The sequence below is a fragment of the Vanessa atalanta genome, chromosome 22, assembly GCF_905147765.1.
Source record: "Vanessa atalanta chromosome 22, ilVanAtal1.2, whole genome shotgun sequence".
Classification (NCBI taxonomy): domain Eukaryota; kingdom Metazoa; phylum Arthropoda; class Insecta; order Lepidoptera; family Nymphalidae; genus Vanessa; species Vanessa atalanta.
The window spans coordinates 8,505,962-8,522,460 of record NC_061892.1 but is presented as its reverse complement, the minus strand read 5'-3'; the positions used below and the strand labels follow the sequence as shown (position 1 = coordinate 8,522,460).

Below are 16,499 nucleotides of genomic sequence, written 5' to 3'. Positions count from 1 at the left end.
ACAGTCCAATTATAAATTATGTGTGTTACCTCTAGCGCACGTTTAACTAAAATGACCCAACTACTAAACCGAATTCGATGTGATTTAGTATGAAGCAAGCTTGAAGTCTAAGGAAAGGACAAAGTCTACTTTTTATTACTAACACCTGATGGCAACCTCTTTAAAAACGAGGGAAGCTGAGCAAGACAACTAGTTATAAGAGTAATGTTGATGCGAATAACTTAAAATTATAAATTTCTATTGTATTCCATAGAAACCAGTTCAGAACCAGGCTGCATGTCCCCCGCTCCGAGATCATCTCAACCGTGCAACGAACATAATTGCCCAACTTGGGTCGCTGGACCGTGGTCTGGGGTAAGTGCAATTATATTATTTAATATTGTAGGAAGTTATTCTAATAAGGCAGATTTTTAAATCAAATTCGAAATCCTGTCAACGATTAGTGATTTCCAATGTTCAATTGCGACATTTATGAGGATATTTGTATAAGCGTGTTTGTGCGTCTGTGTGTGTGCGTGTTTACTACAGAAACACAACGTTGCAGTAAGTAATAAGTTTTTCAGATAAAATTACTACTAATATCACATAACAATATAGTCCCGTTGGCAAATAACGAAATAACGACGCATATATTATCGAACATAATATGTTATGTCATCAGCTTATAGTAATTTTTGTCGTAACAATTTAACTTAAGACTTTTTTGTCTTACATCATCTTGTAGTTGATTGTGTATTTTCTTACTAGAAGAGTATCTACTGAGAAAATTACCGGTGATATACAATGGTAGTGACGATTCAAAACAGCTTATAAAAGCCTTCGTAAATAAAAAAATATTTTAATTTACATACATCATCAGTATGCTATCAAACATAAGCTAACTTAGTATATAAGTTATGTCTCTGGTGCAACTGTGAGACAAGCCTGGCTTTAGGGCATCTATACTATAAATATACTTGGTCACTTTGTGTGTTCTTAATTTAACATACACAGGACTGGTTAGAGAGTTATTGAAGGAACTTACTTGGTGGTAGGGCTTTGTGAATTTTAGTTTCGAATTTTGGTGCAACGTTTTAGTGAAACGTTTTTGATACATAACAATTATACTCTTGTCACTAGTACTGATTGTAATTATATGTTGTAATATGATATAATTGCTATAAATTAATACTTTTTGACATAATATTGATATATCATTACACTAGAGGTGTATTTAAAGATTGATATAGGTTTTATCTTAAATAAAACTTACATAAACTTACGTATAAGTCGAGCTTCTGTGTTCAATTGGTCAATACAATGGCTAACGTAATGAGGGTACTATTGTGGTGCTGTGGTGACCACTTACCATCAGGTGGCCCATATGCTCGTCCGCCAACCAATGCCATAAAAAAAGGAAATAGTTTTATAAATGTTTACAATTAAAATCTAGTCGCATAAATAAATGGGGTTTAATGAAATGAATAGTTTTTCCGTTTATTATTATATGAATACATTGTACAATATATGACGCGCAAATTGTTTAGTAATCGTTTAAATGTGAATTATATTCGCCAGTATAATATTATAGATTAGGTTTAGATTAATAGCGATCCGCTTACGCAGGTGCAGTTTATTAAATAAAATGATATGTTATCAATATAATTTATACCCCATAGTACTAAGGAATAAAGTAGCTTTCTACCAATGATTGTTTTTAGGATGGGATCATACCCCTACAAACTTGTTTTACCCGGTCGATTTTTCACTCTAAAGACTCACTCTCACTCAGAATGTTTTGATTCCACCATACTGTTCATAGCTTAAACAAATGATAAATGAACTGTGCTTGAATGAAGCAAAATTTGAACCAGCGTCCTTCAGCTCAGATTTACGAGTTCTAACTGATATGTACCGGGCCAGCTATGTATTTTATATGTAATACACTAAAACGGATCTTATACGCTCACGTCTTTATTAATTTTGACTTATATGAACGTATTTCTATCTCATTTCATTTCAGATACATATTTAGATTCCTGTGATTTTTATACTTATACATAAATTATTAAATAGTTCTATTCGAAAATATATATGACATATTAAAGTATATGGTGGTACCACATGAATACATAATATATGATGGTGATGACGTCGTCCTGACAGAAAATCTAACACGACTGGAAAGAGTGCGAGAGTGTACACAGTTTAGAGTCTGGGCTCAAAAGTCAAAGTCAAAGTCAAAAATCTTTATTCAATATAGAAGTGTTTGCACTTGCTTATTGATTGTCAAAAATCTACCACCGGTTCGGAATTTAGCACCTCGGACCTTAGAAGAACCGGCGAAAGAAACTCAGTGGGATATATTTTTTTTATTTTTTTTAACCATTTTCCATGTAGGTACAATGATAAGTATATTTTAGTTGTTTGAAACAGCCTGGAGGCGATCATTTCATTCCCAAGGTGTGCAGTCAACTAAAAAGTCATTAGTGTTGTAATATCCTTTAGCACACAAACGCTCTTTAACGACTCTTTTGAATTTTATAATTGAATAATTTTGAACGTTTTCTGGGACCCTTTACCTAAAACATTTCGATAAAAAACCTTAATGCCTGTTTTTATCGATCCACCGGGATTTGAACTCAGAACCTCGGGATCTGAGGTCACAAACTTATACCTTGCCACTAGATCATCGAAGCAGTCAAATACATATTTCTTTGAAAACATATGCTAATAATAATTTTAATTGTAATTTTTCCTTCAAGTAAATCAGTATTATCGTCTCTCCCCGAATTCTGCGATGTCAACCCTTCGTCACTATGAATGACTGACACTGAAGTCATGTCACGTCACTCGTTCTGGATTGACACTTTCACATTCAAGTACAGTCAGCCTCAAAAAGATCTATTCATTCTATTTTCATATTATAATACATAGAAACGTGTCTGTCAGTATGTCTTTTGTCCCAAAATATTACAAACATTAAACAACTAACTTCACGTTCACAAAGGGAACCAAAACGAAGAAGATATTTGAGGTAAATGAGTTAAATGGTAAACATTAAATATAGAATTGATACACTCAAATTCGACCTTGAAATTTTACTTTTAAGACAAAGAATTGCTACCAGATTATAAACAAAAGGCAGATAGAGTACGTGGAAACTTATAGTGAAGCAACAAAGGCGAAGAAAAAACAAAAGCCAATGCAATTGGCTTTTAATGCGAAGCGACGCGTGTTTTTATGAATACCTTTGATCGACAGTGCTATTGTTGATCTAAGGTTAACACGTTAAAATCGATGTCACTTTAATTATTAATTCTAGACGTATTAACAATTTGCATTGTGACCACTCACCACTAGGTGACAACTTCCATCTAACAAATAAATATATACAATATACATATAATAAATAACGACATTTAGTTAAAATATACTATTTCTATGTATGGATATAAAGTTGATTGGTTGAATAAACCCTTCTAAAAGTAATTTCATTAAATATAATACTAATTTAACAATAAAGATTTTCGGTAGTTTCCGCATAAAAAAATATCTGCTCAATATTTAGGTTAAGCAAAATAGTCTAGCCTTGGCCCGTAGTAGAGAGTGCAATAAAAAATAAAAATATATCAACAAATAAGCTACAATGGCGCAGCATTATTTATCTCGCGTAGCGCTTCTACGATGTCAGCGCTACGATACGTAGCAAGCAACATCGTAGCACATTTTTACGTAGGTCGTTTTATATTGAAATTTTATGTTTATAACTTTTATTTTATGGTTAATTCAAACTTTCATAGTTTCAGTTTTAGTACGGGGTTATAGGTTGTACGTAAAAGCATTTTTAAATATATCGACATGATTTTATCATTCTCGATTTGAATGCTCTATTAATATTCTTATCACTTTTTTAAGACTGCGAAGGTTTAAAGTAACGTGCAAAAGTGAAATGTTATATAATCATTAGAAATAATATGTATACGTAGCTAGATTTACGATTGGGGTCTAAATATATATTAATTCCTAATTGTGTTCATATATTTAACATACAATATGTGTCATTCAAGTTTCCTATGATCGAACCAAAAGTAAAGACATATGCATAATAAAGTCCTTGAATTATTTGACTTCTATTTATTTGCTCCACCATGGTACTCCAATGTGGAATGGTGCATCATACATGTATTAGGATTTTACCTGACATTGATAATAATCTCACGATGTTTTTTTTTCAAAGGAATGAAACCTGACATTAATTTGCAATAACGTCTAGTACTTACCTGAGCCGAGATGGCCCAGTGGCTAGAACGCGAACATCTTAACCGATGATTACGGGTTCAAACCCAGATAAGCACCACTGAATTTTCATGTGCTTAATTTGTGTTTATAATTCATCTCGTGCTTGGTGGTGAAGGAAAACATCGTGAGGAAACCTGCTTGTGTCTAATTTCAACGAAATTCTGCCACATGTGTATCCACCAACCCGCATTGGAGCAGCATGGTGGAATATGTTCCAAACCTTATCCTCAAAGGAAGAGGAGGCCTTAGCCTAGCAGTGGGAAATTTATAGGCTGTTAATGTAATGGTACCTACCCAGAGTGTCCTCATCGCATTTCTACCGTTAGCGGTAGAACAGCAATACTTAGGATTGTTGTGTTCCCGTTTAAAGAGTGATTAAACCTAACTGAAACTAAATGTGTCAAGTGCAAAACATTCAAAGCTGGAAACGCTAATCTGCCTACCTATATTTAATTTAAAAAAGTGTTACACTTATAGGAGTGTAACACTTTTTAAATTTATTCATAGGCCTCAGAGATCATCTGAAGCTGTTATCCGTTTTGTTCGTATTGCTCTCTCCCTCAATATAAGAGTTAGGGGGGGGGGAGAGTGTACTTGTGTGTGACTCCATACTTGTGTTCTTTATGATATACGTATGTCTCCCACACAATTTAATATTCCATTAAAATTAGCTACTAAATAGTATTGCCGAAATCCAATGAAACATTTTTTTGTAAAATGTTTTTTTATCTGTGAAATCGTAACATCCGTCGTATTTCGTTGTCATTAAAAATACATAACAATGAATGTTTTTATTACTTTCATAACTTTTTATGGAAAATATAAAAAAACACTTTGGACTTGAAAAATAAAATTATTGAATTCTCTTAATATTGTAAGTCAATGACTGATGTTTACTTAGGACACATTGTTATCTCAGAGATGTTTACTTAAAAGAAATTCTTACGATATTTATTTCGAGACATTTCTGTTTAACTAAGCGTTGATTATGTAGTAGAGATAAATATGAAAATAAGCTACCTAAGTAGTGCTTACCATCATTCATAGTCGTTCGAACTGTACACTTACATAGGTAAGTCACCGAAGGAATTAACATTTTAAATCTCTGGAGTCCGTAACTACACTGGCTTACTTACATTTCAATTTAACAAAGCAATACAAAGTGCTACTTGGCGGTACAATAAGTAAAATAAATCACATACCCAATTAATGTGTAAAAGCGTAAACGCCAGCACATTTGGAGTGCATGCTACAAAGTCATTTAAAGCAATCTGCACCTGCCTGCCGTCGCACTACCATTAAGTTTGCTTAGTTAGTCTCTACAAACTTAGCTAGTTGAAAGATCTCGAAAGTTCCATGAGTAAATAAACTTTGACGTTGTCCGAAGCAATGTTATGTCTAACGATAATGGACGGGGGGCGTTTTGAATTAATTCACTGCTGATAATCTATTTTGTTTTTAATTTATAAAATTAACGACAATGTGTTTATATGCAACGTTGTAATTTAAATTGAAAACTTAAAAACCTAGGTGTTTCATTATTTAATATCGGTTATTCATTTTAAATAAATTGAAAAGAGTATTAACTATTTTATTAGTTATTTACATCGACATTCGTATTGTTTAAAGCTAATGACATTACTTCTTAAAAGAAACATTTTTTAAAAGATAAAACCACCTTATTTTGGTATTTTTTTCGTCACTAGATGGCATTAGTTGTATTGTAAATCGCGCTTTAGTTTGTAATGTTTAAATTACGTAAAGTTTAGCCTGTTTAAAATATGTCTAACTGGTATATATTTGAAAGTTAATTTATATAGTGAAATAGTACAGTGCGATTACTACTGATTAGCCCATAAAGTATTTATTAAATTGTATTGGGCGATTTGAAATAAGAAAAAAAAAAAAAAAAACTTGACCTCAATCAACATCAATGCGAAGAAAGTTTAACACATAATATCTTCAAACACACAAAGCTATAATACAGATAATAACAAAATGGAAAGTCTTTACAATTTCAACACAATATTAAAGGAACAAAATTGAACAAAGCCTTTCAAAGATAATGCTAATAATATTATACGAAGGAATTTCCATCTAAGCGCGTCTGAAACTATAATACAAAATAATTACAAAGTCCCAATAAAACTCAATTTCAACACTTAAAACTATTCACTACAAACATTTCAACAACAACGCGCTCGTACAAAGTTTAGGTTAATTTCTAGATCTTGTAACTTCAAGTACAATGCCTTATTGTAAATGTTAAACGGTCACGAGAAACTTCTGTTTCTTGATAACTGGATTTCTATTTTCAAAAAAGATTTCTTTGATATGTGAATTGAATTGTCAAATACATGTAAGAACATTATCAGCCCTCGTATACAATTGGTCCGTCTCGTTGGTCGAGTGACTAGATAGAATTCCGCAGACCCCAAAGTCAGCTCAAATCCCAAATCAGTTCTATAATAAAATATCTGGATTTTCATCGCAAAATCTAGAAGTTGGCAATGTACACTCTCGTACTTCGGAAAGCCGTTAGTCTTATGTTTGAATTATTTCAAGTCATGTGGGATTATAAGAGCAAGCGAACAGAGAATTCATCTCTGCCTTGACACTTGTTTACTATATGTCCTGTGTAGTAGACTAGTCTCTTGAGATTGGGTGCGAGCCCAAATCGGTCAGAACGATGTTATCATATAGCTGTAGCCTTCTGATTCGTAAATAGCAACGCAAAGGTAGCATCCAAATTATGCTCTGTAAACTGTCCCCTAGACTATTTACAGGACAATTCTCAAGCGTTAATAGCACAAATAAACAAGCACAAACCTGGGTGGGTTTGTGCTTGTTTATCTTTTGGAGGTCATTTGGTCATTTAGCTCAGAATTTGATACATTTAGTATCGACGACAATATTATTGCGTCCTAAATTAAAATTATTTATAAAGGGTTGTTTTAAAAAGTTTTGTTTTTAATACTTCCCTGAGAAATATCAAAATATAAATTTGTTCTGAAGTTAGTAAACAGTCCATTAATGTTCCACCGCTGGGCGCAAACTTTACTTGTTAAAGCCTAAAGTATTCTACGCGAAATGATACTTAAAGTGCGTTGATAGGTACCACCCGATCAGATATTGCACAGCAGTACCCAGTATTGTTGTGTTCCGGTTTGAAGGGAGAGTGAGACAGCGTAACTAAAGGCAGAAGAGACATAACATGTTAGTTCCCAAGATTGGTGGCGCATTGGCGATGTAAGGAATGGTCAACATTTCTTACATCGCTATTGTCTATAGGCGGTGACCACTCTCAGGTGCCCATTTGCTTGACCGCCACCGATATCATAAAAAAACGTTTTATTGATAATATGCCAGACTTGGAAAGATTAAATATATGCATATCTTTCGTCACCCAGTAACTGAATTGTAAGCACGAATATGGCGCGAAAGCTCAGTCATTCTTGCCTGAATTTAAACTGGCAATATCCGGTGCTGTCCTAGGTTTTCTCTGCACACTTTATAGCTGGCTTATTTGCATTCGTTTTATATTTTTAAATAAATAAATATATATATATATATATATATATATATATATATTGTACGAAATTATTTTTATTTATATAAATTGTAAAAATTTTGAAGTATGTTTTTGTTGATTTTATACATATTAAGTATATTTAAATAGTTATGGACTATATTTGGTTAAAAATAGGATGACAATAATTTTATTAATTTGATTGAGAACGTTCCAGTAAATTAAAAAATACATATCAGATCGCACCCTTTCATAACGTCAGTTCTATATGCGAGAATTTGATCTTCTCCTTCTTCTCCTACTGTTCTTCATTTATGAATCCCAACTATTACCAGATCAACACGGTCTTTAACATCATCCTGTGTAAGTCAATAGCTCTCATGTCCTGCTTCACATAAAAAAAAAATTAAATCAAATAAAATAAAATCATAATGAAAACAAAAAAAAGTAAAAAAACAAGAACCAATGTAAGCTATGTGAGTGATTAAATATGACTATGTGTGTGTAAACATAGTCTTGATAAAGTCACTGTATTACAATGTCCTTACTAATGGTAATACGACATATATGTATAATAATAAAATGTATATGGTTAATGAAAAAGAGTAGCTACCTAGTTTATTTCAGGTTTTTTCGGTAGAGTCTTTAAAGTAAGCCGGTCGTAGAGTCACATTACACTTTTCATGTAAAATGACGTTTTATAAGAACCTATACCTAAAATATAATAATAAATTATATTATTTTCAGGTAGTATTTTTACAGTTGTATATTTATAAATTAATTGGAGCAAAAGCTGGGAAAAAATAAATATTAGTGACTAATTACTGACGAAAATTTTCACTGTTCTTAAAAACTTCTTTGATGTACTTCCCAGTGTCGCCTTTTACAATCCCTAATGCTGTAATTCCTCTGCCAATTTTACCACGTATCTTTTAACGTCGTGTTCGCGGTTTTAACCCAGTTCTTGCTACTTCGCTAACTGTAAGTTACTTTTTAACTAGTTAAACTGAACTTGGACCTAATTAAAAGATTCAAGCGTACTCCCAAGCACTTACTATCTAAATTATTTAGTAGTCGAAATTTGTTTTTACAATGTTTGCATTTCGATTAATACAAAATGTTCTCTATGAAAGCTGAGATAAATCACTGAAGACGTCAATATTAAATTAAAATCGCATTTTCAAATCCGAACGAACAGTAATTTTCTTGTGCATAATTAATTTATGCTTATAATTCGTCTCGTGCTAATCGAAAAATATTGTAACTCTGTCTGTATATAGTTTATTGCTATATATAATATCTGGACTCTCATTATTATTAGCAGCCCGTAAATGTCTCACAGCTGGGATTAAGGCCTCCTCTCCCTTTGAGGAGAAGGTTTGGAGCATATTCCACCACGCTGCTCCAATCCGGGTTGGCGGAATACACATGTGGCAGAATTTCGTTGAATTTGAACCCGAAATCATCGGTTAAAATGCACGCGTTCTGGGCTGGGCCATCTCGGCTCGGCCATCTGGACTCTACGATGTCTAATTTAAGCTATATGTTATATTTCAATACAATTATACTCTATATAGTCATATATGTCAACGTAAATTCCTAGGAAAATGTATGTAATTTCTAAAAGAGACTTGAAAGCTATGATTAGTAATATGCGCTCTACATTTCCAAAATATAAATCAGAAACGTATTAAAATTTTCAAAATGGCGTCCGATTCACTCATCTTGATTTTATAATGCCTAAGCATCAAAATGTATACACTCGGAAGGCTTGGGGCGAGATATGAAGCACAGCCTTCGCGCCTTCGATTTTACAAAAACACTCAGATCAAGACCGACAAGACCACATAGAGTCAAAATAAACATATACTCTTTTCTTAAATATTTATTTATTTACTTTTATCAGGAATTATATTAAAATCCTCGAAAATACATACACTTCACAGGAAATTTGTTCATTAAAGCATCTTTGAAACTTTATCATACACCTATCCTAAGTAAGCTCGAAGTTGTACGTGGAATTGAAAAGAATTCCTAGATATTTTATACATTTCATTCAAGTAAAACATATAATAACTTGTACAAATATGTATATTCTAGTTAACATTTATTTACATAAGAATTGTTTACATTAAGGCCTTAACTATATACTAACAGAATTAAATACTGTATAAATCATGACCGCGTGGAATAATGCCAGCAGCATTTTCCCGTTGAATCGCAATTCCGATCCGCTGAGCAAAAATGAACCAGCCCTCCAGTCACCAGTGTCTCTTAATCTAAATTATATTTGCGCCCTATTTGCTGTTGAAACACTTGGACCTTAGTGCAACAACCTTTTTAAAAAGCATAACATTTCGCCTTATTGAATGCTTAAATTAAGTTTAATTAAAATGTAGAGCACATTCATAATATATTTTTTTATTGTATATTTAGCCAATCCCGATGGTAAGTGATCACTACTGCACATAGACATTAGCGCTGTAAAAAAATAACCATTCCTTATATCGCTAATGCGCCACTAACTTTCGGAACTGAGACGTTATGTCTTGTGCCTGTTGTTACACTGGCTCACTCACTCCTAGCTGAACCGCAACAATACTAATTGTTGTTGCTTGTCGCTGGAATATGAGATGGTACCTAAACAGACAGGCTTAAGTAAAGATAAAGATAAGTTAAGCTTAGATATATAAAATTATACCTAAAATTTTGTTACATGTTATGATTATTTGTTTAATTTCATACTGAAATACTCTTGGTTTTATTACAAACTATTTACTACTATAATGTATCTAATTATCATTAACATAAAAATTAATAAATACCTAATACATTAATAAAAAAATCATAATACTAAATACTTGATGAAAAGCGTTGAGCTAATACTTGTTGACTTCCTGGCAGGTTATATTATAATTGTATTCAACTAACATAACTTTGTATTTTAAATGTTGAAAAAAACTAACTACTGAGCTGTTGGTAGAAAGTACATTCCGAACCGGTAGCAGCTTCACTTAATATAGTTCGAAAATGACGATACAAAAGTGCTTGTAAAAGCATACTTGAATAAAGTATATTTTGATTTTGATTATATTGTAACGTTCATCAAATTAATAACATTTGCTATCACGTTTCTGGAACAGTTTTGACTTTTACCTTTAGCCTGTGGACTCAAACTAGAAGATAATTAGTCTAAAGTTCGTCCCAAACTGTCAACGAAGTCAACGGACGAGCTATTAACTGCTTAGTTCCTGCGAACTTGTTACAAAATCAACTAAACAACTAGACACGACAAACTGGAACTCAAGAGACGTAGGTGAAATCAAAGCTTGTTCTTACTAATGGCTTAATAAGATTTCTGTTTAAAGCAAATTAATTGACTTCTCATTTCGACGAACTTCCTACGCCCTAAGTAAATATTGACGTCTTTACAATGTTACTACCGATCTGCCTGAGCTTCGTAAGTGTGCAATTCATTGATAAAGAACATATGATATAAATACAATTTATACCCTATACCACTCAGAAGTAATGTAGTTTGCTACCAGTAAAAAAATCATTGAATTGAATTGGATCATAAGTTCCTAAGATTACCACTAAACACAAATAAACATCTCTACCTTTTTTATGATACTAGTATGTTTTTCGGTGAATTGTTCTCGGTGAATTGTTCTCGGTGAATTGTGATTCGGTGAATTGTTTTCGGAGAATTTTCCGCAGACGATGTTTTTAATGTTCTTCAATATATGTATGTATGTAGTATTGTTTCATAAAATTTAAACAATTATACTGTTTCTGATTCTAAGTCAGAAATTACAACTTATTTTAAATAAGAATTACAACTTATATTAAAAGTTGAAATGACATAAAAAGTAAAGTTTTAAGTAACATTTTAATCTGTTTTAAAATACATCGTATTATTTTACTACTGAAGCTGATATTGCCCAGTGAATATATTAAGGGAATATTAGCCGACGATTGAGAGTTTAAGCTGGCATTTCATTTTCACTGTTATATATATGTTTACAACTTATTGCTGACTTGAAAGTAAGAACATTTTGAGATAAACGTAAAGTAATAATTTAAGCATCTTCTAAATAATTTCCTTCACTGCAAGCATACATATACTTCATATAATGTATATATTTATATTATATGAAGTATATGTATGCTTGCAGTGAAGGAAATTATTTAGAAGATGCTTAAATTATTTCTCCTTAATAGGATAGTGGTGTGCATTTATGCATTTACTTTACTTTTTTTTTTTTTTATAGTGCTCAGTGTCGTGTGGCGAAGGAGTGCAAGTCCGTGGTGTGGAATGTACACCAGCAGGTGGTGGCTGTGACCCAGCTACAAGACCAGAGATTACCAGACCCTGTTCAACTGGAATCAGCTGTCCTGCTTATAGAGAAGCCGAAGAACCTGAGGTGAGATTGATATTATAACCTTATTAAATATAGATATCATTGAATTTCTAAACGACAAAAATAAATTATAATTTAATTTCCAAAAAAATACTCAAAATTGTATAAATATATCCTTTATTTGGTTTCGTGTTAAATATGGTTTGATTTCTTTAGGACGATATTGAAGACCTTTTACCTGGAGTGGTATATCATACACAGCCTTTAATACAGCCTTACCCACCTCCGCAAGCAAAAGCTGAACAGCTCATTGGCGAACCTGATGTTCCGGTTGAAGCCACGTAAGTACCATCAAGTGCTGACACGTCAACGACTGTTCACCAACTTTCAAGCTATCTCGTTCCTGCATATTGCTCTGTTATCTTCTGACTTACTCGCACCTCGACAGATATGAGCGAGCATAGACTAATAAAAGTTAGAGGCGGCGATGCAAAACCGAGATCTAGTTTTTGGTGAATAGTTCGTTATATTAATTTTGGATGAAGACAAATGTAGAAATGATTTTCTTTTATGTCTCTATTATATCATAACTCTTCAAAATTTTATTTTTATTAAATTAGCCTTACAACAATTTACCGTTGAAATAGTCACCAATGCCTTTATTATTATAATCTTTGGTTTAGTTTCTCGAATGAAATTGATAAATACTAAGAATTGCTAAATTATGTAGATATTTTAAGCATCAAAAACAAATATGCCTAATATCTCTGTATCTAAAATTTCAGTACTAAACGACAGATGACATTTTAGGAGTTTAGCTAAATAAAGGCTATTTACAGATAAATCATAACATTTGCCTCCATCCAGAAACAACTTACCTCGTCTAAATTTTATTTTCGTATTTATTTGACGAAAACCTGCATGTTTATTTTTTATTGGCAATCTACAGTAGGATTATAAGAAAATGTAACAAAAATGACTTATTTATAAATTTTTTCTTTGCTTAGTTAAAAAAATAATGTTTAACGTTTAATGTTAGTTTTTTTTTTTTTTAAATAACGAATATTATTTTAAGTACCGAAGTAAAATGCTTATTCAATTGATACTTAATTATATTTTTTATTATAGAAATATATTTTAGTAAATTATTTAAAAATAAAAAAAAAATACAAATTTTTACTTCTTATACATATTTATTTTTCTAACACAATTAATAAATTTAAAAATTTAACAAACATAATAATATTGTATGTATTAAACGAGCTCAGAGTATTTTGTTGTTGTTTTCAGCAATTACAAAATATTCTTTGCGTGTGGCTGGTTGTATGTAAGGTATTGTACCTTAACCAGTATTAATTAAAGGTTTCACTTTTGAATTCAATACAACATCACATCTTTTACAATTAATAACATTACCCCACTCCATACACACATCCAGTGGCTGTTGTCCCTTTTCGTTCATAGCTTGTATATTTTATCACTATGGAAACATCGTCTTCAAACCATTTTCGATCATAATAAAGTGGTTTAAGGACGATTCTATAATAAACGTTCATCACCGTTATAGCTCCCTTTTGAATCCAGAACCGTTTCATGTTTTGAGACGACCGAAACGATAGGTATCACATTAAAGTTTATTCAAAGGAAAATGGAACGTATACCACTTATTATCTTAGTTCAACTCTGATCAATTTCGTGTGCACTCTCCTCGATTATTTCACAAAAACCCTTCAGTTCATTACCTGTCATGGACCATTACTTTATCAACGATTAAACTTTTTCAACTCTATGCACTGCACTATAAAATTTATATTTCCTTGCACATCTTACACTGACTAAAGTTTGTCTACTCTTTATTTTGCTTCGAAACACTTTTCCGATACTCTAAGATACTATACATCTTTGCACTGACACTAACAATGCTATTTTTTCCTCTGATCATTCACAGAGTGGTTTTATATTAGCATAGTTATAATTCGCTTAACGCTATATACAGAAAAATGTAAATTAAGATTCCAGGTACAATTGGCGTTTACACACAGACACACTGGTGCACATACTTCTACATATACCAGCCAGAACGAATTCTATTAGGATTGGTAGTTCTCAACATACATATATCGATCCCTTCGCACCTAGCATGTGTTATCATGTGTGAACTCCCTTTAGAATTTGAATAGAATTATGAATATTAATCACGATTTCAAGGCACTTAAGCATCGATGTAAGTAGACGGTGAATAAGAAAATATTTAAATCAAACGAAAAAACTGCCAGTGTCTTGATATTTATTAATTTTTTTTTTACTTATAAAACATTTGAATTATGTAGTCCTAAATATTTTCGCATCCAATCATGCACGTCGTCTTTAAATAGTACTGAAGCTATCATCACATACAAAGCTAAATTGTTTTTTCTCATAGTTACATCAAAGACGATGATTGGAGTCCGTGCAGCGTGACATGCGGTGAGGGATGGAGGAAGAAAGAAGTTCACTGCAAAATATTTTTAGAATTCAGTCGGACGATTGCAAAGTTACCTGATAGTAAATGTATGGGACCAAAGCCAACTGAAGAGACTGAAAGATGTGTTATGGAACCATGCTCAATGGCTTACGGAACTTCATTTGGAGATTCTAGTGCACCAGCATATAACGGGGGAGACAGGTAATCTTTTGTGTCTTTGTTCACGTTACATATAGTCCAAATTCATATGATATATAACTTTAAAAGTCTATTAAATATTTGTTAACACTTAACAAGATCTAAAAGCTGATTCAACGTCCCGTTATTGACTGAATCGTCTACTACATCATTTACTCGTAATTCATATAATTTTTCACTCCCTGGTACTGCTTTATTAATATCAGTGCCATCATTCGTAGAATCGGCGTCTGTAGAATCGTTGGATAAAGTTTCTTCTTCAGGACGAGTCGTGACTATTCTCAATTCTACTAAAGCTATGAGTAGACCAAAAGGAAGCATTTCTGTTATATCCTTTTCGAATTCTTCTTGTGGATAAACAATATTACCTTCTATGTTGAATTGTTTTAAGAAATTTGTAAAGGTATTATAATAAACTGTTTTAAGGTCTTCAAAATATTCAGATCGAAAGGCAGAATCTGTGCATATATACATAAAGTATAGGATGTCTGTTGCAGGACTTGCATACCTCATAGCTTGAAAGTCCAGGAAACATAATTTATTTACCTGAAAAGTAAAAATATTAATGTTATTTTGTATTTAACATAAACAACACGTTGTATTATTTTACACGTTTTATTTATGTTTATAATATTAATTTTGAAATATATTCAAATCAAAATACAAAAACTTAAACAGAATTTTCGAACCAACGTTTTCGATTTTAATAAAACACTACACGAGACATATTACAATGAATAAATACATATTATTCGAACAAAATATTGACATATAAGTTTAACTTGAAAACAGTCACATAAAAGTTTTGATTGACTTACCTCGTCCTTGAACAAAATATTATTGATCCAACAATCTCCATGACAAAATACGTTATACCTTTTTGGTTTAGTGTACATTCTTAATAATTCTAACAAATAATCTTTCACTTTATCCAACTTTTTCTTAGCGTCTGTGTCTTTTATGAGATTCAAAGACATTTCATACGATTCTTGAAAATAATTTCTCAGCTTAGTCTTATTTAGAAATTTGTCTTGATAAATTAAATCTTTAAAATCGTCGAGTAAATTTTCAAAATTTGTTTCATCTTTTTTTCTAAACACAAATGATAAAGCGTGAAATTTCGCTAATTCTGTTAATATAAGTCGTACTTGAGGATAATCTAATTTCTCATATTTATTAAATTTACTTTCAATCACAAATCCACTGAGAAGTAAATCTTCCAAGATGATAACTTCATTATTTTTCGTTGTACTAGCAAAAACGTATTTCGGTAATATAGTTCTTTCGTTAGCTACTATGTCATTTTGTAATACAACAAATTTATCAATAACGTTTCTATAGGCATAAACTTCTCTCTTATGCAATTCTCTAAACAAGTCTTGTCGCGTTGTATTGATAAGAGTTTTCACAATAACACTAACACTGTTTTTTTCATTATTTGTTTCATTAATAGACACTCTAAATACATTCGCGATATAATTTTCACCTTTACCGCAGACAATGTCAACGTGATAAACAAAATCTTCTATATTATAAATGTTTGCGACACTTTTAATACAATTATGTAATTCGATACAGTTAAATTCATCTGGTTCACTTATATTTACATCTAAAGACATTTTCCCTTTCTTATCTTTCTTGTTCTTTGCACCGTGACATTAAC

General features: G+C 31.8%; 2 protein-coding genes across 2 annotated transcripts in view; one reads left to right on the top strand and one right to left on the bottom strand.

The window, feature by feature from the left end:
• Positions 1-16,499, top strand: part of LOC125072667 (protein madd-4) — a 395,564-nt gene that overhangs the window by 358,011 nt on the left and 21,054 nt on the right. Inside the window, exons 12-15 of the mRNA XM_047683327.1 lie at positions 254-354; positions 12,085-12,237; positions 12,391-12,515; positions 14,597-14,839. Of these exons, the coding sequence (XP_047539283.1) occupies positions 254-354; positions 12,085-12,237; positions 12,391-12,515; positions 14,597-14,839 (622 nt within the window). The remainder of the gene's footprint in view (positions 1-253; positions 355-12,084; positions 12,238-12,390; positions 12,516-14,596; positions 14,840-16,499) is intronic.
• Positions 13,444-16,488, bottom strand: LOC125072669. The gene is made up of 2 exons (XM_047683329.1): positions 15,655-16,488; positions 13,444-15,382 (listed from the first exon to the last, which is right to left on the bottom strand). The coding sequence occupies exons 1-2, from the start codon at positions 16,453-16,455 to the stop codon at positions 14,921-14,923; spliced, it is 1,263 nt and encodes a 420-aa protein (XP_047539285.1). The 5' UTR covers positions 16,456-16,488; the 3' UTR covers positions 13,444-14,920.